The sequence below is a fragment of the Carettochelys insculpta genome, chromosome 2 (assembly GCF_033958435.1).
Source record: "Carettochelys insculpta isolate YL-2023 chromosome 2, ASM3395843v1, whole genome shotgun sequence".
Classification (NCBI taxonomy): Eukaryota; Metazoa; Chordata; order Testudines; family Carettochelyidae; genus Carettochelys; species Carettochelys insculpta.
The window spans coordinates 126,172,620-126,197,892 of record NC_134138.1 but is presented as its reverse complement, the minus strand read 5'-3'; the positions used below and the strand labels follow the sequence as shown (position 1 = coordinate 126,197,892).

General features: G+C 46.2%; 2 protein-coding genes across 5 annotated transcripts in view; both read left to right on the top strand.

Moving 5' to 3' along the window:
* LOC142009516 (enoyl-CoA hydratase EchA19-like) overlaps nt 1-17,966 on the top strand; it is a 38,961-nt gene extending 20,995 nt beyond the window's left edge. For both annotated transcript variants that reach the window (XM_074987708.1, XM_074987709.1), the window contains exons 5-6: nt 6,368-6,517; nt 17,427-17,966. In XM_074987708.1, coding sequence (XP_074843809.1) covers nt 6,368-6,517; nt 17,427-17,647 — 371 coding nt within the window. In that variant the 3' untranslated portion in view covers nt 17,648-17,966. The remainder of the gene's footprint in view (nt 1-6,367; nt 6,518-17,426) is intronic.
* Nucleotides 17,967-23,033: 5,067 nt separating this feature from the next.
* The window catches only part of BMP6 (bone morphogenetic protein 6), a 140,316-nt gene continuing 138,076 nt past the window's right edge, over nt 23,034-25,273 (top strand). For all 3 annotated transcript variants that reach the window (XM_074987704.1, XM_074987703.1, XM_074987702.1), the window contains exon 1: nt 23,034-24,034. In XM_074987704.1, the coding sequence (XP_074843805.1) occupies nt 23,506-24,034 (529 nt within the window). In that variant the 5' untranslated portion in view covers nt 23,034-23,505. The remainder of the gene's footprint in view (nt 24,035-25,273) is intronic.

The following is a 25,273-nucleotide window of genomic DNA, read 5'->3' as shown; positions in this document are numbered from 1 at the left end:
GCTGCCTGCCTGCCTGCCTGCCCTCCCCCTGCCCTGCGCGGCTCGGGTGCGACCGCCCCGTGTGGCTCACAAGCTGCCTGCCCAGCTGCCCCCACTGCCCTGCTCTGCTCCGGTGCAACCCCCGCTGCTGGTTCACCACCGAGGCACAGCTCCAATTCCAGCTAAACTCCCCAGGTCACCACCCGCGCTCAGCTCCACCCCTCACCACCCTGCAGCTCTAACCCACCCCAGGCTTAGCTCACCTCCCCCTCCCCCTCCCCCTACCTCCCATAGCCCCAGTCCACCACCAGGCTTAACCCTCCCCAACTGCCCCCGCAGCCCAGGACTTACCTTTCAGCTGCTTCCCCTGCTGCAGACCATGTGTTCTGCCAGGGAAAAAGCCAGACCCCAACTTGCGTGAAGTCCAGGTTTATGTGAGGGTGGGTGGAACGGAACCCTCGTGTACTCTGAGACCTTACTGTATATGACCTGAAATTTCATATAGCGCATCACTCCTGGGAAAAGATTTCCCTGGAAAATGTAATAAATGCATACACTTTTTTTTTTCCAAATTTTATTTTGTTGGCCTCATAGAAGAGAGATGAAGTACACACCATTCGTCTGTGGTTAATGTGCTTAATTTTACTACTGAGAACAGTTCTGTTGTGTTCAATTAGACTGCTCTATAATACAGTAAACTCTTTCATATCTGGCAACCCTGCAGATGCTCAAGTGTGGTGATTAATAGAGAGCAGCTGGTGGAGGCGGCACAGGTGCAGGTCAGTGGTCCCCCCCACCCAGTAACAAAGTTCAGCTCCCTCGGCCCCCAGTGCAAGCTCCCACTCAGCCACTGCCCCGCTACCTTGCACATAGGAGCTGCTTGTGGGGGTTGCGCGGGCCGTGTCGCGTTGGGACCCGCTCTGGGTGGCAGACACCGGACAGCAGAGCAGAGGAGCCCATCAGCTCTGCACCCACACAGCATGGATGGATGCAGAGCGGGCGCTGAGCGGGCCAACCCCTGAGGGCTGGGGCGCTGCTCTCATGCTCAGTTTAACTCTCCAAAGGGGAAGCAGCATCATGGTTCAGGGTTTGTGCCGGTTGAGAGTTCTGGTTGATCAAATACTGGATAAAACAGAGTTTACTGTAGTAAAGTTAAGCAGAAGTAAGACTTTGTGCATACTGCTAGAGGGTATTTTTGTATAATGTACATGGCTCACGGGCGTGGATCATTCACCTGCCTGAGCAAGAAGTTATACTGACCTTAGCGCCGGTGTAGACAGCAATGTGTTTGCCAGAGAGTTCCTCCCACTGTCCTAGCTATTGCTTCTTATGGAGGTAGGAGTTATTAAGCTGACAGAAGAGCTGCATCATTGCACCGGCATTGCTATAAGCTCTGTAGTGTAAAAGTAGCACAGTTCTTTGCAGGAGTGGTACTTGACTAGGGTTGTGTGCTAGTGAGTGCGGAAGGATCTTTGGACAGCAGAGAACTGACTGGATCCATGCTTGTTCATTTTCAGACTTTTGGATGTTTGGATAATTGAGTTTCCGGGGCCATTCAGGTCCTTGGCCTCGCTACAAAGATTGCAAACAAGGCTCCAATACATGGTAGCTCTTATTACAATGTAGAGGCCTTTTTGCCAGGAACTTGTGAGGCTATGAACAATGGTGACTTTTAGCCTCTACCAATCTGTATCTAGACTTGTACAGATGATTTATAAGATGCCTCTGACAGCCTGTTCCCAAGAAGGTCCCTGTCAGCTCAAGAATTTAATGGGAGACTTGATAACTCTTTCAACTATATATTGATAGCTTCAGACTATGTCTACTCTGCACATTACTTGTAGTGGCATACAGGGCATGTGTAGCTACATGCTGCAGTGAAAAGCAAGCCGCATATGATGAAAGCTGCACCGTAGCTGAGGTGAAAGCTACATGCTGTGGAGTGTAGGTTCATGACAGACAGGGGAGATACTGAGGAAAAGCTCTGGGGAAAAGACTTCTGTAGCAGGGCACTTCACTGCTAAAGATAGCAGTAAAGATGGGTGAAGTACTCTTTGAGCATGGTAGAGAGGTTACCCACCCAGGCTGTGTTTAAACTAGCAAGTTCTTTGGAAAGATTTTTTTGAAAGAAGGGGGCCCTTTTGTAAGGTCCAGTGGATGGAAAGTAGAGAGAGCACACACAAAAAGCATTCTTTTGAAAGTAGATCGAAAGATTGAGGCACTCCTTTCGTAAGCCCTCTTCCTTTCCTGTTTCAGGAAGAGCACCTCCTTTCAAAAGCTGCTTTCAAAAGAAAATGTGTGTAGATGCTCCAAAGGCCCTTTTTTCCAAAAGCACAGTCCTCGTGGTGCCTGATTTTTTTTTGATCCCCGGTCCGTTCTTTCCAAAGAGCGGAGGCTGTGTAGACGCTCTCTTTCCAAAGAGCAGCTCACTCTTTTGATCTGCTTTTTTGTGTGTGGATGCGCTCTTTTGATCTGCTTTTTTGTGTGTGGATGCGCTCTTTTGATCTGCTTTTTTGTGTGTGGATGCGCTCTTTTGATCTGCTTTTTTGTGTGTGGATGCGCTCTTTTGAAGTGAGTTCTTCTGGCAGAGATCTTCTGAAGGAGTTTCTTTTGGAAGATTTCTGTGGTGTAGATGTAGCCCCCCAGAATTCAGGCGTGTCTTTACTCACTAAGCTGTGTGTCTGTGTCTGTGTCTATGCTGCTCTTTTATACCTGTACTAGAGGAGGTATATAGAGTACAGGTACTCCGTGGGCAGCTGAAAGGACTGTTCAGTGTAAACGTACCTCCAAAGTAATAACTTATTCAGATCAGTAAAGGGGAATATGACAAGATATTTGTTACAGAAAGTTCCTCTGACCTGTGGGAGTATGGCAAGTAGGGAATGGTAAGAACTTGATCCCTCTACAGCCGCAGTGACTCTCCTAGTCTCACTTACTTGAATTCCAGCTAATCTCGTAAACAGTTTGTGTTTAAAATTCTTTCCGTTAGCAGATGTGCTAGAACTGGACTTTCACAACCCTGAGAGTTTCTCAGAAATAGTGTAAATTTCACTGTTGGTGGTCTAGTCTATTCAACAAACAAGCCTATGTGTGAAGGAAGTTATTGAACAAGGTGCATTGCAAACTGCTGTTTGCAATAGACATAGTTTATCCTGATGGCTTTTTGGCCCTTGCTGTAAGAGGAAAAAAAAAAAAAACCCACTAAGAATGTCTGGGAATGCCACACACTTGCACCATGATTCTTTAGCATCTGTGGTGGCAGCATTATGCTTATTGTAATCTGGCCTGTTTTTAAATACTTGCAGACACAGTGCTTCATGTGGTACTTTATTAAGAACATGAATGGTGTGTTTTTGGAGAGAAGATACTACTCTTAACATCTGCTTTGTGTGCTGTTATTGTCATATAATCTATCTTTTGACCCTGGCCACTTATCCACATGGTAGCTGTAAAGATCTGTGAGCAAATTTCCCTTTTAGTTCATTTCACATCATGACAGTTTTTTTTATTAAGCCAATTTGGAGTGTCTGCCTGAAGAAACGTGGTGAGGTCTGAGGTAAATGTGAATATTTAAATACTTTTCATAGAAATAAATTCATAAGGCAGCATCTTGTCACATCTCTAACCTCTAATGGAAGAGCACCATGGAGGAAGAATATGCTCATGGCTATTGCATGGGTGTGGGATTCAGAGAACCTGAGTTCTTAACTCTGGCACAGATTTCCCTGTGTGACCTTGAACAAGCTCCTTAATCTTCCTGTGACTCAGATCCCCATCTGCAAAAGAGGATAACAATGCTTCTTGCCCTCTCACGAGTGTTGTGAGTATGCATTCAGTAATGTTTGTGAGACTCTGGGCCTATCTACCTTGGAAATTCTGCAGCAGCACAGCTGTGATATTTCAGTGTAGACACTGCTTATGCTGTTGGGAGGAGTTTTCCCATCAACATAGTAATCCAGCTCCCCAAGAAAAAACAGTTAGGCTGATGAAGAATTCTTTAGTTGACCTAATGCTATGTATTCTTGGGGTTAGGTTGGAGGTATTACACTGCTCAGGAATGTGGGTTTTTCACTTCTCTGATTGAAAGAGCTGAGTTAATCAACTTTTAGTGGAGCCCAGGACTCTGATACAGTGGTGATGGAGGGGCAATAGAAAAACACAAATAGCATCCCAATTCTAACACACTGTATGTAATTGCTCTCCTTGCGAAGGTCCATTTCGGGATTTTGGAGGGCAGAAGATTCTGTTATAACAGCCTGGGGTATCTAGTTCTAGGTTTCTGAATTGGGGCAAAGTGTATAGTTATGGTGCAATCCTTGAAGGTACTTAGGTGTCTGAGCCCTGCTTTTGGCACCTCTTGATCCATCAGACTTCTGCTTGGCTGCTCCCTAATTTTGTAGGTGCCCAAAATCACTTGATACCTACGTTTTTGCCTCTAGGCATCTGCACTGCAGCCTCCCTCACACCTACCCCCTGCTCCTGCACCCTTCCTCCCACCCAGACTCTGCATTGCCGCCGCAGCCTGACCCTGCAGCCTCCCTCCTGCCCAGACCCTGCACCCCCAGCTCACTCCTCCATCCTACCTCCTGCCCAGACTTCTCGTCCCCACCCCAGCATACTCCCTGGCAGCCCCATCCTGCACGCTGAACCCCTCATTTTTGGCCCCACCCGAGATCCTGCAGGGACCTACAAAATCTACTATTCTCAACTCCTCCCCATCCCCCCCAGAAGAGAGAATCTGACCCTGGGTTGGGTAAACCCTGAGACACAGTGCTGCTGCTCCCGCTCATCCCTCATGAGGGTGTGTCCCCCCCCCCCGCTTTTACTTGTGCGTGCCCCCCCCATTGATTTTTTCAGTGGGTCAGTCCCCTGACTCAAAAAGGCTTCCCCATCTGTGATTCAGAAGTTGCTGGGTTTAAATACCACCTCCTCTGGAAGGCGTAAAAGAGTTTTTGAACTGGGATTGACCCCCCTTCAGGTGAGTGCCCTCGTCACTAGTCTACAGAATCATTGTGATGCTTTTACTGGCCCAGTCAATATTTTAAGTAAAGTAGAATAAGGGCAATGTGTGAGTGGAGGAAACCCCATCTCAGCCTATTCCATATCCAGTAGGAGGAGGAACTTGAATTGTGGATTTCACACATCCAGGGTGACAGTCCTGTTCATTAGGTTAAAGCTTATAATAGACATTCTATATCCCTTCACCCCTGACATTTTGTTTTAGGTCCTGCACACAATAGGGGTGTTCAGATGCCCATCATCTTGTGGTTCGCGGATTGGAAGCGGAACTAAGCACCCCCTGCAGCCCAGACTTAGGCGTTTATCTCTCTGAGACAGGAAGGGCTCAGCACACCACACTTTGGTCAGCAGGTTGTATTGACTAACTTGGGCAGCTCTTTGTCTAGGTGGTTTTGTGGGTCTCAGTCTTAGGTGCTTGTGTCTCTCATTCTTTGTACAGAGAGCCTAGACACCTACGTTAGTCAGCTTTACAAGTAGCAGAGTGGGTCGTGTAATTTTTACTGAAAGTTAGGGATGGTGGTGTTCAGTGTGCTAATGCACGAGTCCCTTGGTAAATCTGGGCTTTAGTCATACAGCTTGCTGTGCAAAAGCAGATCTTTCAACATTGGTCATCTTTGGGAAATGTTGCTGGCAACACCTGCACATTTCTAATAAACATGCAAACAATATTAAATCACTTCTTTAAGTGCAGGTCTGTCCTAAAAAGTGCCTTGTAAAACTAGATCTACTCCCTGTGCTTTGTCATATTTGCTCTGTGACAAATAGTATTTTTGACTACTTATATCCCTGCAGAGTTAACACAGATAAAAGAAATCAAGATGGATCATTCTACTCCTTGTGCGTCAATGGAATTTTTCATTAAATTATGATCCAGTCAGGACTTAAATTAGAGGCCCTCTAGTAACAACTGTGCAAACTCATGAAAGGCACTCGATTCACACTGGGCATAATTTGGTCTATAAAAGCATTATTTGTTGGTGACGAAACTCAAGCTAGGCCCTTTCCTAGTGTATTCCCTGAGAGACTAAGCAGTTTGCAGAACAGACGTGGGGGGAAGACACAGAAAAACCGTTTTACTTGTGAAGTGAGATTTGATACAGAAATGAATGAGGAAGACATGGAAACCAGGAATGCTGTTTTTGTGTCACTTTTCAGGATAAATTGAGTTGTAATTACAGTTTTAGATCACTTTTAATTTTGACAGCGAATCCTGCACTCCTTCACTGAGGAAATAGTCTTTTGTGTTACGTTAGTTAAATGTAAACAAGCAGTCTAGAATACTTATGTGGGTAAAGTCATGCAGGATTAAGCTAAAAATGTTTCAAATGCAAACATTTGGCATTTAGTCCTGTGCTTTTTGTCTTCACAGGCGTTCCATTGATTGATGGCGGTACTGTACGGCTACCTCGACTGATTGGTCTTTCACGAGCCTTAGATCTCATTCTAACTGGTCGTCCTGTTGGTGCTCAAGAAGCATATGAGTTTGGACTAGCCAATCGAGTAGTTCCCAATGGCCAAGGTTAGTATTTAATCTGTTGTATATTTTAGAACTATCCGTCTGTCTATCCATTTGTCCGTCTGAGTCCATTTGTTCAAGAACTCCCTCTTAAACGGTAAGAGCTAGGACCACCAAATTTGGTATGCAGCTTCCTCTTATCCTAACTTAAAGCAAGGTCAGGGTTTGGCTGTACCATGATAATGGGATGTGCCTGGAATCTGGCTGTTTCTCATTAAACAGAAAGGGAGGAGTCTGATATTGGGGACAGTTATGCTCCATAATGGCCACAGTGGTGCAGCAAGCACAGGGGACAGCCAGCCCACTGGGAGAAGCCAGCGGGAGGGCAGCCCAGTCCAGCCCCACAGTGGGGAGTTGCTGGTCAGGGCTGGGCAGTGCAGGCCCCAATGATGAAGCTGCCTGTACTCCAGCCACTCACCAGGCAGCACAGCTGCAGCTGGTGGGGGGAGAAGCTGCGGGCTGAGAAGCACATCCTGTCACCACAGCACCCCCTGACTCCAGCCACTGACCAGGCAGTGCAACCTTGGCTGGCCTTGGGGCAGCCCTGAGGCCACCCCCACACCTCCCAACCCTACCCTGATTCCTTCACCCTCCACACCTTGTCCTGAGCCCCCAAAAGGACGTGAGCAACATCGGGTACATTGTAAAGAACAGTGCAGGAAATAATTCTAAATATGTGACTCTCTTTTAATAGTTGTTCTCTGAATTTCTGTCTCCATGAAGACTAGTTAACACAAATAATCGTGATTTCTGTAATAAACAGAATTGGTTATGGGCCATGCCCCCAAATCACCAAGTGTTCTTGTGGCAGGGATGAAAGCAATTTAAATTTCTTAGAGGTACTGTTGTTCTGCAGTCGCCCCCGCTTCCCCTGGGGAGGAGGAGGTTCAGGGCAGGGCGCTGGGGAGACCTGTGATACATCAGTACCTGTAAGAAATGTAAGTGTGGGGAACTCAGGGCAGGGGGTTGTGGTGTGTGTAGGGACTCAGGCTAGAGGTGGGATGTAGGGCTGCAGGAATCAGGGCAGGGGCTTGATGTGGGGTGGGGCTCAGTGTGTGTTGGGGTGATTCAGGAGTCTGGACTGGGGAGTGTGAGGAGGGGCTCTGGGAAGAGAGGTGCGGTGTGGGGGGGTTGCAGAATCAGGGTTGCGAGCAGTGTTCCCGCTCTTCTTCTTTTTTTTTTTGTTTCCCTTCACTCGGGAGTGGAATAAATTTTGTTACATGCACCAAGGCACGTGCAGATGTGCGCCACCAATAGACACACACGCTGCCGGTAGTGAGTGGCTCTGGGCACTCTGCTGATCAGCTGGGCAGCATCTGAATCTTTCCTGGGTGGCCTCCCAGACGCTCAGCTTACAGGGAACACTGGCTGGGGGATTTGAGGAGGGGCTCAGGACAGAGGGTTGATGTGTGGGGACAGTGCAGGAGTCAGGCTTGGCATGTGTGTGGAGGGGCCCAGGGCAGGAAGCTAGGGGTGTAGAGGAGTCAGACTGAACCTTGTCCCCCTTGACAGGATTGTACCAGGAGGCTGCCTGCTGTTCCCCTTCATCACTATCGGGGAGCCAGAGGGAAGCACACAGCATGGGTCACTCACTCCTCTGCCCGCTGCCCTCCCCAGCCAGGAGGGGGAGGAATGCACAGAGACAAGCTGTGAGCTTTCCATCTGCTCCCTGGGAGTGATGGGAAGGGGAACAACAGCAAGCAGCATCCCAGTATGAATCTCTCTCGGGCTTCAGCCCTTCCCCCCTGCTCTCTCTCAATGGGGCCCTGCGGAGGAGCTCCGGTCTGGGGCAGTCCCAGACCAGTAGCTGAGCACTCCCCCAGTCGGCCCCTTTCGCCTGACTGCTGCTTAGTTGAGCAGCCTGCAGGAGATCTCCAGGAGCCCAGCTGGGAACACACCCCACCTCCTCTTGCAGTGGAGTGTTATGCCTGGCTAGCTCTGGCTTGTCAGAGTGGTGCACTGCCTTACTTTCATCTCTGCGCTGGAGCGCAGTGGGGAAAGAAGCAGGTGGGCAGCCAGCTGAGCTTCTCCTCCCACAGTTGCTGCTGCTTCAGCCCCACCCCCATTACCTCTGCCTCCAGCCTCTGGGTCTGCTCAGCGGGTAGGCTGCAAAGCACATAGCAGTGTTGAGACTCCAGCAGCAGAGAAGGAGAAGCGGCAGCTGTAGAAGTGAGGGGGAGCAGCTCAGCCCATGCCCAGCTACCACTTCAGCCAGGATGCGGGGAATATGCAGAGAGCCACTGCCAGGGGCAGCTGCTGCCTCCTTGATGCTGGGCCCCCCTCCAGACACTTCCTGAAAAATCTGGAGCTAGGGGCGGGAAGGGGGGGGTCACACAAACCTTTCGCTTGTGTGCTTAATGTGCCTCTCCAAAAGTGGTCACGTTCTAAATTCCAGCACATGCCCCTTATTGGTCATGATTAAAATTAAAAGGCCTTTAGTTTCAGGGAACATATTTTAATATACAGTAGGGTCTCAACATTCGCGAGGGTTCTGTGTTGAGAACCCTCACGAATGTTGAATTTTGCAAATATGGCAGCCTGCCCGGGGTCCCAGGGCAGTAGCAGCTTCTGGCACTCCATGCCCTGGGGCCCCAGGGGAAGCAGCCACTTGGCCACTCATGAATAATGGAATTCGCAATCATTACGTTTGCGACTCTTGAGACTCTACTGTATACAGTTTGAACCTCTCTAGTCCGGCACCCTCAAGGATCTAACTGGTACTGAATGAGAGAATTTGCCAGACCACGGGAGGTCAATATTATCTAGCAGCATTTACCAACAGTTCCACTGCTTGTGAGGCTCTTAGAAGATGTTTGGGGTAAATCAGAGCTAAATAATAGCACAGAACACTCAGAACAAGGACTGGTGGCTGTAACAAACTTCATGGGACCACAGGAACCTTGGCTACACCCATGATAAGTGGACATCCAGTTAATTAAAATCATGCCGAACAATTGATGTTGCCAAAACAGAGTGCTGGACTACAGCGGTTCAATCTGTATTTGTAAAGTGACTAAAACAATGGGGCCATGCTCTATAAATAGGAGCCTTGTAGTGGCATCATGATGAAAATAACTAATTAAAATATACATCTGGCACAGGACTGACACACTGAGGAATAGTAACAGAGAGGTAGCCATGGTAGTCTGTATCCTAACAAAACAAACAAGCAGTCATGTGGCACTTCAAAGACTCACAAAATAATTTTATTAGGTAATGAGCTTTCGTGGGGCAGACCCACTTCTTCAGTTCTGGCAATAGTGCTGTACCACGAAAGCTTAAAATTATTTTATGAGTCTTTAAAGTGCTATATGACTGCTGTTCTACACTGAAGGAAAGATATCCAGCATCTTTCACATTGGTTTTTACTCCTACGCTGGTGTTAACTTATTATTTGTGTTCAAAGTAGATCTTAAAGCAGGCTGCTAACAAAAATATATCATCCAATTATCCATTCCCTTTGTTGTAATTGTTTTGTAACATCACATAGCTGAAACTAGAACATTAGCTGAAGGTCTGCCATCATATTTTATTAATTTATTTTGCTTTAAATGGAGGGAAGCAAAACTTTCCAAATTTTTCTGTATGGTTAGGAAAAAAATGAAATGGGTTTCCTTATAATTTGGGTAAGGGAAATGAATAAAGGTATTTCTAATGGAAGTCAGACGTATAACTTGCTTTTACACTGAAAAAGCATGTGTTCCAGTTTCTCAGCTTGTGAATCAGTCTTGTCCTGCAACTGTATAGTTTTTTCCCCCCACTTTCTAACTAATTAGCTGCCCTTCTTCATCTCTCCAAAGCCTGGAGACAAAGATATTGTGAAGTACTAAAATTACTTGAAGCACTAATCTAGTTTAGAAAGATTTCCTTTACAAGTTAAATGTTATGTTTCCAGTCAAAAGAAAGGTGCTGCTGTGCAGTCATAAAAAGCTGGCCAAAAACCCTGGTAACCTTTGCAGTCAGCTGTGTTGTTTTTTGATCCATGCCAGCATGGATCACATATCTGGCCCACGAGACTGACTCTCTGACTTCGTGAAGCTAGAATTCAACAAACTCAGACAGCAACTTGCTCAGGGCCCAAATGTGCAAATGCTTCTTCGCATGAGTAGTCTTTTTCCTTGGGCAACTGCTCCCACTGATTTAACTTAGAGTAGCTGGGTGTGAGTGAGCGAGGGTGTTTCAGGATGTGGTCTTCATTCCCTGCACCCTCTTAACTCATTATTCTCTTATGCCACTTCACTGCTCTGTGATTTTCTCAGTCAGAGTTGTGAAACCCCCTCCCCTCCCTCCAACCCTCCAAATACAGAAAACTACAGTTCTGTAAAGCGCCAGTGTAAACAGGCTTCTAGCGCTGAACTCCTCATGGAAGTGGTCTACCTAGACTGTTGGGAGGGTGCTCTTCTAGTGTTGGTGCCATGACTCTGCTGCCGGGTTAAAGTGCTGCCATGGTATCACTTTAAATTTAGAAGTGTAGATGGAATCCCAAATGTTTTTCATACTGTTGCAACCTTCTATGTTTGTTTCACAAACAAAAATGAGCTTAGCTGTAGTTGGGAAAACATTATGTAATGTTCAGATGTGTGCTTGACACTTGAGAGAGACATAAGGAGATATTGGCTCTTATCCAAAAGAGTTTACATTCTAAGGCTTTGATCCTGCAAACACTTGCTACTAAGTATAGTACTTCTGGAAATCAGCAGGGCTATTCCTAGAAATAAGCAGTATACCAAATGGTAAGAAGATGCAGGATCAGGCCTTAAGAACTTACAGATTTTGAATTCTCTTAGCACCTTGCAGAAGCAACAGAATATATACCCCCAGAAACGGGTGGCGGGAGGAGGCGCTCAGCTTAAGACAACTTCTTCCAGTTCTAGCGTTCCCTTTTGTTAATCCCTCTAGGTTTTAGATTTTTCTCCTATTCATTGACGTTTGTTTTTAACTCAGGCCAATCAGCATTTTTGTTTCTAACGGTTTCCTGAGTTTTTGTATGTTTGTCTGACTTCTCATTTTATATTATAACTCTGGGTTAGTTTCTTTGAGGACCCTACCATGGTGTCTGGCCGAAGAACACTTAATACAGTTCAGAAAAGTGTGTGCTAAGCAGCTTTAAACAACCTTGCCTGATCTTGGGAAGCCTTTTGCCCATGGAGTGCCAAGCACAAGCTAGAAGATGGCTCTAATTTGTATCTTATACCACTAATCATTAGCCCAATGGGCCATTACATCAGCCAGAAATGGTTGGGGGCGCCGGGACACTGCAGCTTGCATCTCTTTTTCTCTGGACTGTGCATCCACAAGGAGGGAGCGGTGCATGTGTTACTGTGGCACTCCTTCACCTCTTAAGGATCCCTTTAGCTTGGAGTATTCTCATGTGGTCCATTAAACTTGCTGGAAAGGTTGAACAGAGTACTCACATTACTCTGGGAGAACTGGGCCTTTGTTTTTAAGCTAATCCTAATTTTTGTTTTTTTTAAAACACATATGTAACTCTTTCCTGTTTTCATACTTAATGATTTCAGAACACCTGCCATTTCCACCCCTTGAAAATGCTGTCCTCTCTTCTTTCTCACTGTGAGCTAGTGAGACAGTAGCAGCTTATCTGCGTAAGCTCCTCCTGTAGTACTTATATGGGTAGGGTCTGTGGACACTTGACTAGATCCTTTCAGAGACATGTAATTTGTGTGGACTTGTCTACACTGTGGGTTTAGCTTGAGAGATCTACACTGGAATTAACTCCCCTGGCATCATGTTAGCCTACTGGAGAAAGAGCATTCACACTGCTGGTTCAAGTGGCAGTAGAATCTGGGCTTCATCCTGCTGCAATGAGGGGCCAGCTAACTCACCTTTAAAGTACCCTTTAACTCAAGCAACAGACTTTTGGGGTGTGAATGGAGTCTGTTAAGGGGCAGTGCCTACATTATAGTTCTGGCTAAAAGTGCAGTGAAGACAAGCCCTGTGTTCAAAGTGGGCTTTTTGTCTTCCTAAAAACTTCACGCTCTCCATAACCAAGAACTGCTGCTGTTTTATCAATGTTATTCAGTTTAGGAAGTACAGCCTTGATTTATTGATTGATTGGTTGGTTGGTTGGTTAATTTAGAGAGTTGAAAGCATGGAAATAGATTTTAAGAGGTTTCCTCTAGTAACAAGGGAGTACCCGCCCCCTCCAAAAAAAAAAATAGTTTCTACTCTTCAACCTTTGACCATTATAGGGAACTACCTTTTGTAGGGTAAATGTAGAAAAGCTTTTCAAGCATTCTGTAACATTTCCTGGAGAAGCTAAAAAGGAAGACACTCCACTGAGTTACCTCATTTTGAGTTGGTTTGGAAATTGGTTTAATGCACAGTAGCAGCTGCTTCTCTTCAACTTAAACTGATATGACTGCTCCTTACTGTAGCTTGTTCTCCTGACATGTTAGCAAAATGATTACAACATGTACTTTTAAAACTAAATGGGATTTGGATATGGTTTTTTTTAAGCTAGTGTGTCTGAGAGTTTTTAAAAGGAAATTAACCATGAGTCAGTTAGCTAGGACAAAAAGGTAGGGGTGTGTGTATGTGTGTTAAAAGTAGGTTATTTTGATCACTGAGTGTGAGAGGATGAAGAGGAGGTCAGTAATAACATAGGCAGTTATTCAAACCTCCCTAAGTGGCTGCTGTTTTTCAAGTCCAAGAAGTGACTAACGTCTCTCTAGACTTTCTGTTGTACTGTGTGCATTCTGATAGTCTGATTTCTTTTCAAGTATGAGTGTTTTGGTTGGCATGGGATGACGTACCTTAGAAGTGAATGCGAATGAAACCAAGTTTTGTTTATTGAATGTGTTGTAAGCAAATAAGAATTCTATAAAATGTGTTTTACCCTGGTGGTTAGTTTTATCCTAGGGGTGATCAGTATGTGGCCTGAGGGCCAGGCGCAGTTAGCCCATGGCCGACCACTGGACACTTGGTTTATCTGAACAACCTCAGGTATGGCTGCTTACAGCTCCCATTGGCTGCAGCTTGCTGATCCCAGCCAATGGAAGCTGTGGGTAGGGACCGTGACCTGAGTACTGTCTAGGGGCTTACAGGCTGAGATTCAAGGCTCGTAATTCCTCGCTAGTAGTTCCTGTAAAAATTGTGGTGTAGATTGTGAACAGAGGAGCGTAGAGCAAGGAGGTATTGGCACTTCATAGGGACCTGAAGCTCCAGCTACTGCTGCTGCCAGAGTAGCAGTGGCTGGAACTCCAGGTCCTTTGGAACACTGGGCCCAGGGACAACTGCCCCCTTTGTCCCTGCTGTTGGCGGGCCTGTGTGTTTGCATATGTATATAGATTATAGGCTAGAAAAGATGCACCTATTGGCAGTTCATATAGAAAATGTTGATATATCTCCTACAGGTTGCACCTCCCTGGTCCAGCATGGTCAAAATCTGACCAATCCCAAACAAGAGAATTTGCTGGATCAGACGAGGTTTCCTGCCATGGCCCCAAGCCCTGCTTCAGCTTCCCACCCACTCTACCTCCTTGCCCACCTGCCCTGGACCCAGGCTCCACAGGGCTGCAGTGGGGTTTCTGCCCACCCTTTTCATGGAGCTCCAGCCCCAGCCAGGGCTGCAGTTGGGCTCTGCTTTGCCCTGTGGCAGCCCTGGTGCTAGGCTCCTGGGGCTGCAAGATGGCACCAGGCAGCTGGCACTGCCAGGAGTCTCCAGCCCAAGCTGCGGCGGGGTTCTGGCCTTTGGCTGCCAGTGAGGGGGATGGGTTGGGGCTCTGCTTCTGGCAGCCTGCGGGCTCCCTGGCCCCTTGCTGCTGTGGGCTGATGCAGGGCTCTGTCCTTGGGCTACCCACCTCCTTGTGAATGGCAGCCTGCCCTGCCTTTCTAGGCTCTCTTGTCCAGGAGCATCTGTGGTCCTGCCGGTTAATGGATGTTGACAGACGAGAGTTCTGGTGTTTGGAGGCACAGCCTGTGCTCAAAATGGAATGGTAGAGAGGGGACTATGCTGTTTCTGGAGGATGAATAAGATATGAGAGAGGTAGCTATTGACAAACATTTGGTGTGACCTGGGTAGCTCACAAGCTGTTTGAGAAAACACTGTTATGTCAGATGCGTGCTGATAAGACCTTTCTGCTACAGCACATCACCATTATCTTCTCTGCATTAAATGCAAAGCAAAGGGACCATTTTATCCAGAGATTGCAGTTAAAATCATGGAGCACTTTTAAGCGCTCCTTGCTCTCACAAATTACACTAATCCCAGAGGATTCAGATTATGGGGATCTCAGCCCCAGACGTGGAGCAGCTCCCAACTGTCTGCAAGCAAAGAGTAAATGTTGTCCTTGGAGCAGAACTCTACTCCCATAGCAAAATCTTCTTCCACTTAGACATAGGTGAGCATATCCCTTTCCCATATCTGTCTTAGTCAAGGAAGCAAGCTCATGCAACATGGAGACATCGGAGGAAAGGGAAATCATTGACTATCCTGACCACCACTACTCCCTCTGCCATTTTCCTATACCCCCTCTTTCACCCCTGGAAGGTATCAAAAGTTGAAGTGAGAGTTGGAAATTATTAGAAGTGGTGTCCAAGCTTTCTGGAGGGACTGTGTGCCATGAACCGTTCCCCTAAATCCACTGAAGTTAACTTTCCTTGGCAAATGGCAACACATTCTGGGTTTGTAACTGTATTTAAAACCATGCAACGTACCATGACCCCACCCCCATTTTGTGCTTCTTCACTAGTTTCAGACAGTTACAAAACTTTGAGCATGCAGTGTCAAAAATGGTAGCTGTTGTGGATGGAACATTTGAAACAGTGCTTTTCTGTTACACTACCCATTGCTGCATCTGATGAGGGTTAAAGTTTTACTGACCTAACAGAAGAGCTTTCTCTTGCCTTCTGACTCCTATTAAAACTGAAGTTAATTCACAAACCAAAACTTTAACCACAGTTAAGATTGCAAATAAAATATTGATAAATTCAGGTAATCAGAACACAAGTTATAGCAAACGTTTAAGCCTCTGTCTGAAATCTCTTCCCCGTCTCAACCAGTAGCCTAGCAGCCTTTCATAGGTTGCACCTGCCTGATCCAGTACTGCTGGGACCTGACTGGCCCTGAACTACAGAATTTGCTGGACCAGCGGAGGTCCCCTGCCACTTGCCCTCCAAGCCCCACCCCCACTCTCCCTTTGGGCTGCTGGGGGACTCTGGCCCATCTTCATGCTCCCCATGGCTGCTGCAAGGTTCTGGCTCCAGTCCTGGTCCCAGCCCCAGGCTGCTGCTGGGCTCCAGCCCCAGCCCCACACTGCTGTGGGGCTGCTAAGGAGTCCATATCTAGGCCAGCCCCATACTTCCATGGGCTTCTGTCCTCGGTCCTGAGCTGCCCGCAGTTGGGCTGCTAAAGCTGTTGCCCCGGCTCAGGCTGTCCCTCTTGTCCTTAGGCTTCTAGGCTGTTTGGTATAGAAACATCTGTAGTTCAGGACTATGGATGTTACCAGACCAGAGAGTGCTAGGTTTAGGAGGTGCGGCATGTATATCTGCCATATCTACCTATATATGCTCAGTCGGGGCTACAGCCCACCTAATACACGGTGCTCTGCAGATTTTCTAGTTTTATCCCCCTGCTATGAGTTATAAACACCAGCATTTCGATTCTTCATCTCAGCAGTCCTGCTGTTGGGACTGGGTAAAAATTCACTGAAGATGCACCCAGTTACGTAACAGAGAACTTGTGAGTAATTCAGCCCTCTCCCAGCCCAGATTTCCACTGTGTGCAAGATGCATCTTACATCTTATTCATAGTCCAGAAGCAGCATAGTTCCATCTCTGCCATTCCATTATGAGTAATACTGGAAACCCCACTGTACCTTCCATATTCCTGCAGCTCATACATGTTGCATATATGTCCCTACTGTACAAATATAAACATGTTAAAGAGACACCATTGCCTTAAAAATGACATGCTGTCTTAAATGTTTCATACTTACAAATAAGACCTATGTTACTTGTACTTGAAAGAGGTGACATAACTGCTCAATTAGTTGACTCAGGAAATTTCACAGCACTGTGTAGTGGGATTTCAACATTTTTGCTATACAGTCAATTACTGTAATTTCCCCAGTTTGCCTGCACCTCACATACGCAAACAAGAGAGAGAAAACATTTTTAAAATAGGACAATGTTACTGTAAACCAACTAGAACTGGCAGAAGGGATTGGACAAATGTAGTATCAAATCTTTTACCTCTCTGTAAGTTGCCTGGATTCCAGGATGACGATGTGGCTTTAGAAATATTTGAAATTGCTGATTTTAATAAAGTTAAACCATAATCACTATGCTATCAGTATATTCCCGTTTAGTTGGCAATAGCGGTCCAGAAGACTGGAAAGATTTTGATTATTTTAGGAACCTGAACTGTGAATTTCTTCACTTTCAGATATTTGGGGTTTTTTTAACAATAGTTGTTTAGTAATGTGATTGAATTATGTATTTATTTGCAACCATCTCTCACAAAGATTTGGATCTGGTAAATCTGCATTATGTGTTTTTAGCATATACTTCTAGGTGAAGAAAGTAATGGCTTTGTCCCTACATATGTATCTCTGGATAATAAGATGTAACTATTTTTAAATATCTCAACTAGGCTACTCACAATAAAGAAATTACATTCATCAAGTGAGAGGAAAAATTTAGGCATACACAGCACATATTAGTTTGTCTGCTTCCATGTTTAAGCTTAAGTTTATACTTAACCACTCTTTCCTAGTTCATAAGTAAGCCTTGCTAGCCAATATTAAATGCACTGTGTATGTTTTGCTGTTTATATCCTGTTTTCAAATTCAGTATGTTATAAATGTCCCATATAACAAACACATTATTTCTTATATCTGCAAGTTGTGTAAGATTTTTAAACGCTATTAAATATTTTTATGTTTGTTTGTAGCCCTTCAGTGTGCCATTGAGCTTGCTAAGCAAATCTCTGCATTTCCTCAACAATGCATGCGTGGAGACCGAAATTCTGCTTATTACAGTGCCTTTGATGCTGCCTCATTCACAGAAGCCATGCAGTTTGAGTCTGACACTGGTGTGCAAATAATTTTGAAAGAGTCTGTCCCTGGTGCTCGAAAGTTCATCTTAGGGGAAGGACGTGGCGGAAAGTTATGAGAGTCAAATATCTTCTGCATGTAGAAAATATTTTCTAATCGTTTGAAATAGTAGATGTCTACTGAAAGTCCTGAAAAATATTATATAATATGCAAAATTTATAATTTACTCCATAGTACTTAATCTTGATGTATGGGACTTTGCTTATCCAATAGTGTTAGCAAGGGTTAAGTCCATAAATCCTTGGAAATTGAGATGAGATTAATCTGCATCAACATATGTTATACCTAAAATAACAGCTTAATGATTAAAATGTCCCTTTTTTACTGTACCTTTGTTCTGAAATCTGAAATAAAACTTTTTTTACGTTTTTTCATTTGACTGACAGTTTAGCTACTCTTTATTAAAAGAAAAGGAATTGCTTACCAGAACCAGTGTATAAAACAACTAAAAATGCATGGCAGTAACAATGTTCTAGCGTATGAATGATTTGTTAAATGAAGACAACCAAAAAATTATTAATTTTTTTAGGTTAAAAATAACTAGTACAGGTTTTTTTATTTATTTACTCCTACTCCCTACAATTGCCAGAAGAAATTTAACTACTGTGGTTAATTGTTATTTGCAAAACTCCATTGTAAAATACACCTCCTCTGGAGTAGAGGGATCTGTTCATGGAACTATTTAGCTTGTATTAGTGATAAAGCAAACCTGCACCTACTAAGTTCTTGTACAGACTGGATCTTGGCTTATTGGCAAGATTTAAAAAAAAAAATGTTTTGAAGACTTAAACCATTTTACAGCTACTTTTCCAGCATGGATATCTTTCAGAAACAGTTATGCACAAGCTTTTCATTTCACCACCAGATGTCCTTCAGGAGTAGGAAAATATGATGGCCTGAAAGATATTCTGAAGCCTGAGTCCACATTTTTGAAGATATGACAGTGAAAGGAAAGTTTGAGTGAAAGCAAATGTAACCACAGAGTTTTGGATGATGTGCGTGTTGTGGAAGCTTTCTGGCAGGTGAAAAATTATTTAAGTAGCACTAACTTTTTTTTTTTTTTTTTTTTTTTTTTTTTTTAAACTCTTACAGTGTTTGTCATAGTCTGCAACAGAATACATACATGCCTTTTCTTTTGTCTTCACCCAGATAATTGGTACTGTTCGCTCTTCTAATACTTTTTAGGAATGTGCATTTTCAGATGGTGAAATGTTTGAAAACTGAAGTGCGGTATATTTTCTGTCCCTTTCAGTGAAATTCTGGGGAAGCAGAGCAATGCGATGGCTTTTCTAGTGCTGATAACATGGTCAGAATCCAAAACAGGGCATGGTGGGTCATGGTCAGGAACCCTAAGGCAGTGGTCCACATCATTAGTGAGAACTACTAAAGGAAGGTTAGAGACAGGGCTACAGCATTGGAGCAAAGAGTCTGCATTATTTGTTAGAGAGAATAAGTTGTGATGTTTTGTACAGAAGGTCTGTCTGAAGACCAGTAATAATTTTAGCACAGGGGTGCTGGAAAGTGCAGTGTGTTAATATCCTGACGCTGCATTGGTCCTGGGGTACCCCGTCATAGCTTGTTCTACAGTTTTATTACAATAAAACTTATTCAACTCAATATTTCAAACATTTTATCTTAAGAATAAAAAAGCATAGATGAGGTATATTTGTTAGGGATCCTCTGAAAATCAGACTGCAGTACCATGACAGTTGTTTCAGGGTTCAATCCTAAAAGGTGCTGAACCCTCTCAACTCAAGCAGATTATAAGAAGAGTTGAGGGCACTCAAGCGACATGGTTAACTTTGGAAAATATATATACTTTAAATGCAACACTTCCTTCTGTAGTGTCCAAAATGTGAAGTAGAATTTATGAGAGTCTTGTGGAGAAAGTGATGCAAACTGCCACAAAACATACAGTGGAAAGGTGGGTGAGGTAATATCTTTTACTGGATGAACTTCTGTTGGTGAGAGAGACAAGCTTTCAGGCTTACATAGAGCTCTTCTTCAGGTCTGGGAAATTTACTTACTGTCACAGCTAAATACAAGATGGAACAGATTGTTTAGCACATGTAATTAACACACATTTCCAGGGACCATTCAAGGTGAAGTGGCCCATTAATACTCCTCTAGTCATAGTTGGGAAAAATTGTCAACTTCTTTCCTAAATAACTCTAAGAGAAGCTCCACAAACCTCACCCACCTTGTTTCTCTAATATCCTAAGACCAGCACAGCTATAGTACTGCAAATGTATAGGGGAAAATCAGATTCATTTTTATACCCAAAGAATGAAAAAACAACTTTATTAACATTGTCAAAGTAGCTGCTCCCTTCTGAGGCCATCTCCTCAATAATTACTTGCATGGGTGTTTGTAGGGCCCAAATATGCCTTGGGGAACAATGCATGGAAATCACAGACCCGAACCTCTACATCAACTGTTGGAATACCTTTCTATGTAGTTTGTCATAAAAGGCATATAGAATAACTTTTCCACGTGTTTGGTAGGGAAGCCAGAATTAGAATGGACAACTTCAAGTCTATGCTCTTTTCCATGTGGTGCAACAACTCTGGCAGTTTGCCCATACCTGAAGTCTACCAACATCAACTTACCTCTCTGCTGTGGGTTGTTTTTTTGTTGTTTTTGTTTTTTGGCTAGGTAGTAAAATCAGCATTGTTGCTGTAGTCCAAAATTACATTGACAAATTAGAGACATTAGTGTCAACAAACACACAGTTTAACTACAGATGCATGATGGTGACTGGTGACTATTCCTTCAGATTGCATGCCCTTTAAGGGCACCAGCTATGTGTGTCAGCAATACAAAACAGAAAATGTGCAAGGTACTGAGGCTAGAGCATCCCTACCATCCTCCTCACCTCCATAAACTAAAATACAGGGTAGGGGGCTAAAGAAGAAATTTCTGAGGACATCTATCCAGCCTTCTTGTTTTTTCTCATGGATGAGGGGAACCAGGGTGGTTTGCATACCCATGCAACAAGCTACCACGGCAAACCTTTATAGTCTCCAGGCATTCTGTGGATCTTAAGAGCTCTGTGGAAGGCCACTAGTTTTGGTCCCTAGCACTTCCCAGCTCTACTGGAACCACATTACAGGACACTCCCCAAGCCCAAATCTCCCCCCTACGTGTGGGACTCCACAGAATAGATCATCATCTCCATGAAGGCAGAGAGAGGCAAGCTGCATCCTGTGTCATACCTCAAGTTAGTAGATGCCCAGCCCACTCTCCCTCCACACAGCTTCTGTCCCGGTTGAGAGGTGGGCACACTGCAATATACAGCTGTAAAGGTGACAAAGCCTTTTGTGAGAGATGGATAAAATCTGTGCAGGGGAAGCAGTGTTTTTTGGATTATGTTAATGATGGATGCTCCTGTATTATCATTGTTGATATACCAGTGCTAGAAGCTTGTTGTCCTCAGAATAAATTTTCATGGACTTCAACATTTTTGAAAAGTTTTTTGTCTTAATAGTCTTAAGTCCCAGCTAATGCATTGAGAGACTGAATATAAAGCCAAATTCTGATCCTCGGACAATCAACAAATAGTCTCAGTGACTTCAAATGATCAGCATTTGACTCCAAGGACCAAATTTTACTCCATAAACCAATGTAAATCCAGACTTCAGTAAAATGATCAGCATACAGAATATATACCATTAGTTAGTTCTAAAATGGATATTAATTTTGTTTCTGATAGTAAATAAGGTCTGGAGTTAGAAATATTATTGTTCTACGGTTTGAAATCAAGATTGTATGACATATCACTACTTGTTCCTAGATTAAGGCCAGAAGAAACTATTATGGATGATTTGGTTTGACCATGTGAATGAGACTATGTTCCACTTTACGAGTCTCTCTCTATGAATATTGTACCCTGTTAAAATTACTTTTGGTATATTATGTAAGAGCCAAAATGCCTTGAAAGTAAATATGATTATACCACAGATAACATACATACATTCTGTGTAATGTAATAGGCAGAGAAAGGATGAACCAAAAAGGCAATGATAATTTCAATTCACCATTTATTATTCACCATTAACTAAGCAGGCAAGTAGAGCTAATATAGTTATTATATGAAAAAGTTCTTTCAATGGAGCAAAACAGCTTGGTTTATTTTAAAAACTTGTAAGTGCAACTGTGCTAGAGCTTCCTTCCTGTTAAGTGGTTCAGTATTTATTCCTCTGCATTATTGTAAATAACATACTTTGTTTTACTTTGAAGGACTCCATTAAAATTAATGAGGGAAAACTCATGACTATCTGTGCAAGTGTATAAGCTGCTTACTTCTGACTGGTGAAAAGTTTCTGTTTCATGACATGCCTGCTAGTGCCAGGCAACAGTCGGGATCCTTGGAGGGTGTTTTCCAGATTGCTACAGAGATTAATATTGTCTCAACCTTGCAAAGAACAGGGTGTGTTTTACCACGAACAGGAAGAAATAATCCTTGCCTTGTGGAGTTTACCATGCTTTAATCCCACAGTTGGATCTGCAGGACAGGGCCCTTTGGGGTCCCTGTTAGCTGACCAGGTTTGAGAATTTTTTCATTGTAAATGTGTAAACTGTTTGGGGCAGGACCTGTCTGTCTTCTGGTTTGTACAGAGCCTAGCAGGCTGGGATCCTGGTTCATGGGAGGAAATCTTGGGTACCAGTACAATATTGCTAATAAATAAAGGGACTGGTTCTGTTTTGGCCAGTATCCTTTGAGGGAAAAAAATGACTTCTGCAAAGCTCTCTGTGAGCACAAGAGTCTAATTGCAGGCCTTCATGAAACACATCATACTGTTGTCAGAACCATCACCTTCCCCCAACTCCCCGTTGGGGAGGCGAAGGGGTGGATAGAAATGAGATGATCGTAAGGCCCTTAGAACCAGTTGTGATAGCCTCAGCTGGGGTGGGGGGCCTTTACATCCCCGCTGGGCCAAATGCTACCACCTGTGCCCCTTTGCAGTACAGTGAGGATGACACCAATGAGTCCGTTTGCAGCTGCCACCACGAGCTGGGGAGAAGCAATCCCTCTCCTAGGCCCCCTAGAGGCTACCCGGTACTTTCAGCGGCCTCTGCTGTTGTCCTGCCCCCAGCCCAAGCTTGAGTCCCCGCCGAGGAAGCCGCATGTATGCAACCTAGACAAGCCCCTGCCTCCCCCCTCAGCCAGGTAGTCCTTCCTACCGCACGCAGCGAACCCAGCTCCCGGGTGCCCCGCAGGCAGGGCTGGTTTCCAGCCTGCCGCCGGGGAAAACCGGAGCAAGTAGAAGCGGGCGGCGGGGCCGGGGTGGGAGACTAGTGCCTGACGGACGCGGCGGGGGAGCCTCTTTAATTAGCGGCTCTCGCTGTCCGTCAAGGGAGTGGGCGGGCGCTGCGGGGAGCTGGAGTGTGGTACCTGCCCGAGCGCGGCTGCCTTCAGTGAGCTGAGGCTGCCCGCCCCGGCAGCAAGCGGAGCAGCCGCGGCGTGTGACCTGCGCTGCCCTCCCGCCTTGCAGCCGACTCCGGCTGCCCCGCCGGGACCTGCCTCCTGGAGGAAGTTTGCTTTGCTTTTGCCACCCCTCGCCCCGACCCTTGCAGCGGGCGCCTTCCCCTGCTCGGGTTGCGGCGGGGTCGCGCCAGGGGGCGGGCAGCCGGGCTTGCTCGGGGGGCGCTGAGCTGGGCCGCGGGCGCTCTAGGCGGGGGGAGCTCGGGCGTACCCCGGCTGCACCTGGGCAGCCTTGCGCTGCCCCCTTCCTCCCCACCCCCCGCAGCTCTTCCTCTGCCTGGGCCGGGGCAGGGCTAGCGCCCGGCCATGCCGGAGCGGGGGGAGGCTTAGCCCCCTCGCCTCCCCCCACCCATGAATTAACTCTCGCGGGGGGGAGCAGCACCGCCCGGAGCCGGGCACCCCTCGTCCGCTTCGAGGGCGCGCCAGCAGCGATGCCGCTGAGGCTTGGCTTGCTTTGGTGGGGCGGGCTGCTGTGCAGCTGCTGCTGCTCCCCGCCGCCCGCGTTGCCCCTGCTGCCCGCCGGGGGGCCGCTGCTGGCGGACCTTGGCCGGGAGCAGCCGCAGCCTCCCGCCTCATCCTCCTCCTCGGGATTCCTCTACCGGCGCCTCAAGTCGCACGAGAAGCGGGAGATGCAGAAGGAGATCCTGTCCGTGCTGGGGCTGCCGCACCGGCCGCGGCCGCTGCACGGGCTGCAGCCGCCGCCGCCGGCCCCCCAACAGGCGCTGCCCCCGCCGGGCAGGCTCAACGCGGCCCCTCGCTTCATGCTGGATCTGTACAATGCCCTGTCCAGCGAGGACGAGCCGGGCCCGGGGGCAGACGAGCGCCGCCGCCTGCAGCCCCCCGCCGCGCACACCCTCCTCCCCCAGCCGGGACCCAGCCGCGGCGGCTCCCCCGCGACCAGCTCGCAGGAAAGCGCCTTCCTCAACGACGCCGACATGGTCATGAGCTTTGTGAACCTGGGTGAGTGCTGGGGCGGGGCGATCTGAGCCGGGGGAGGGGGCAGCAGGGGGCTGGGAAATGGGGGCTCGGGTGCCCCCCAGCCAGCCTGCAGCCGCGCCCGGGGCCGGCACGTCTTCTTGGCTCGGCGATGGGCTGCGCCTCGCCCCCCTGCGCGCGGCGATCTTCCCAGAGCGGTGCGGCTCCCGAGCGCGCCGCCCCGTCGCTGCATGCCGTGGGGGGAAGGGGTACCTGAGTGTCGTACAAGCACCTGCTTAGCCTTGCCCCTTCCCTGGGAGCTGCTCGATGGTGGGCTCCCCGCCTTTGCCCCTGCCGCTGAGTAGTCCCCTGGCGCTTGGCATTTTCTGATGCTGCTTAATAAAAGGCAGCAAAACATTCCCTGGCTGGGAGCCGGGAAGGGTAAGGTAGGGCTGCCATGTGAAAAAGAAGATCCCCCGCCGAGAGGGAGTGTATCTGTGTCAGTATCTACCACCTCACATTGTATTAATGTTCTCTATGTATCTATATAGTATATCTAGAACATTAACACAGTGTGAGTTGGTAGATAGTGGTACGGATGCACTCCCTTGCAGGGCTGCCTTCCTTTCTGAAAGGGGAAATAAAGTCAATCCTAACTAAGGTGTTTTTTTTTCTAAGTGGTGTGGGAGGGTTTGTTGGCTGAGGAAGGATATCTAGGCTGCCTGCTGTTCACACGCATGCTGCCCAATTTATTTATTTTGTGTAGAGCTCCTAGGTGGATTAATGTGTTGATTCTTGGAAAAAACCAGTGTTTGTTCCTGTGTCTCTCTTTAGACACAGCCTCTTGCATGAATATGCAATTTAAAAAAAAAAGTGCCCCTCATTCGCTGTTCTGAAATGAGCATTATATTCCTGCCATAGGATTGTAGCAGGTAAAGGTGGAAAGGTTCTAATAGATGAGACTCCATCTGTTGTCAAGTGCAAAGTATAGCCCTCACCCCTCCCCAGGAAGAGGTATTATTGAAGTGATGCTGTACTTGATGTAATCCAGAAGACTGTATAATTATTATGTTCAGTTCAATAAGATTAACCAGGCCTTTGCTATTTCACTTAACTTTGAAGGTGATTTTTCAAATTACATTTGGATAATCTGACACACACATGCACCATCTAAATGATGAACTTTTTCCCTTTAGAGGCTTGTTTGCTGTTTGGTTGGTTTCAGTAAGTACGAAATCACATGAAGTAGAAGGACATAAAGTACCCTTTTGGACAATTTAAGTC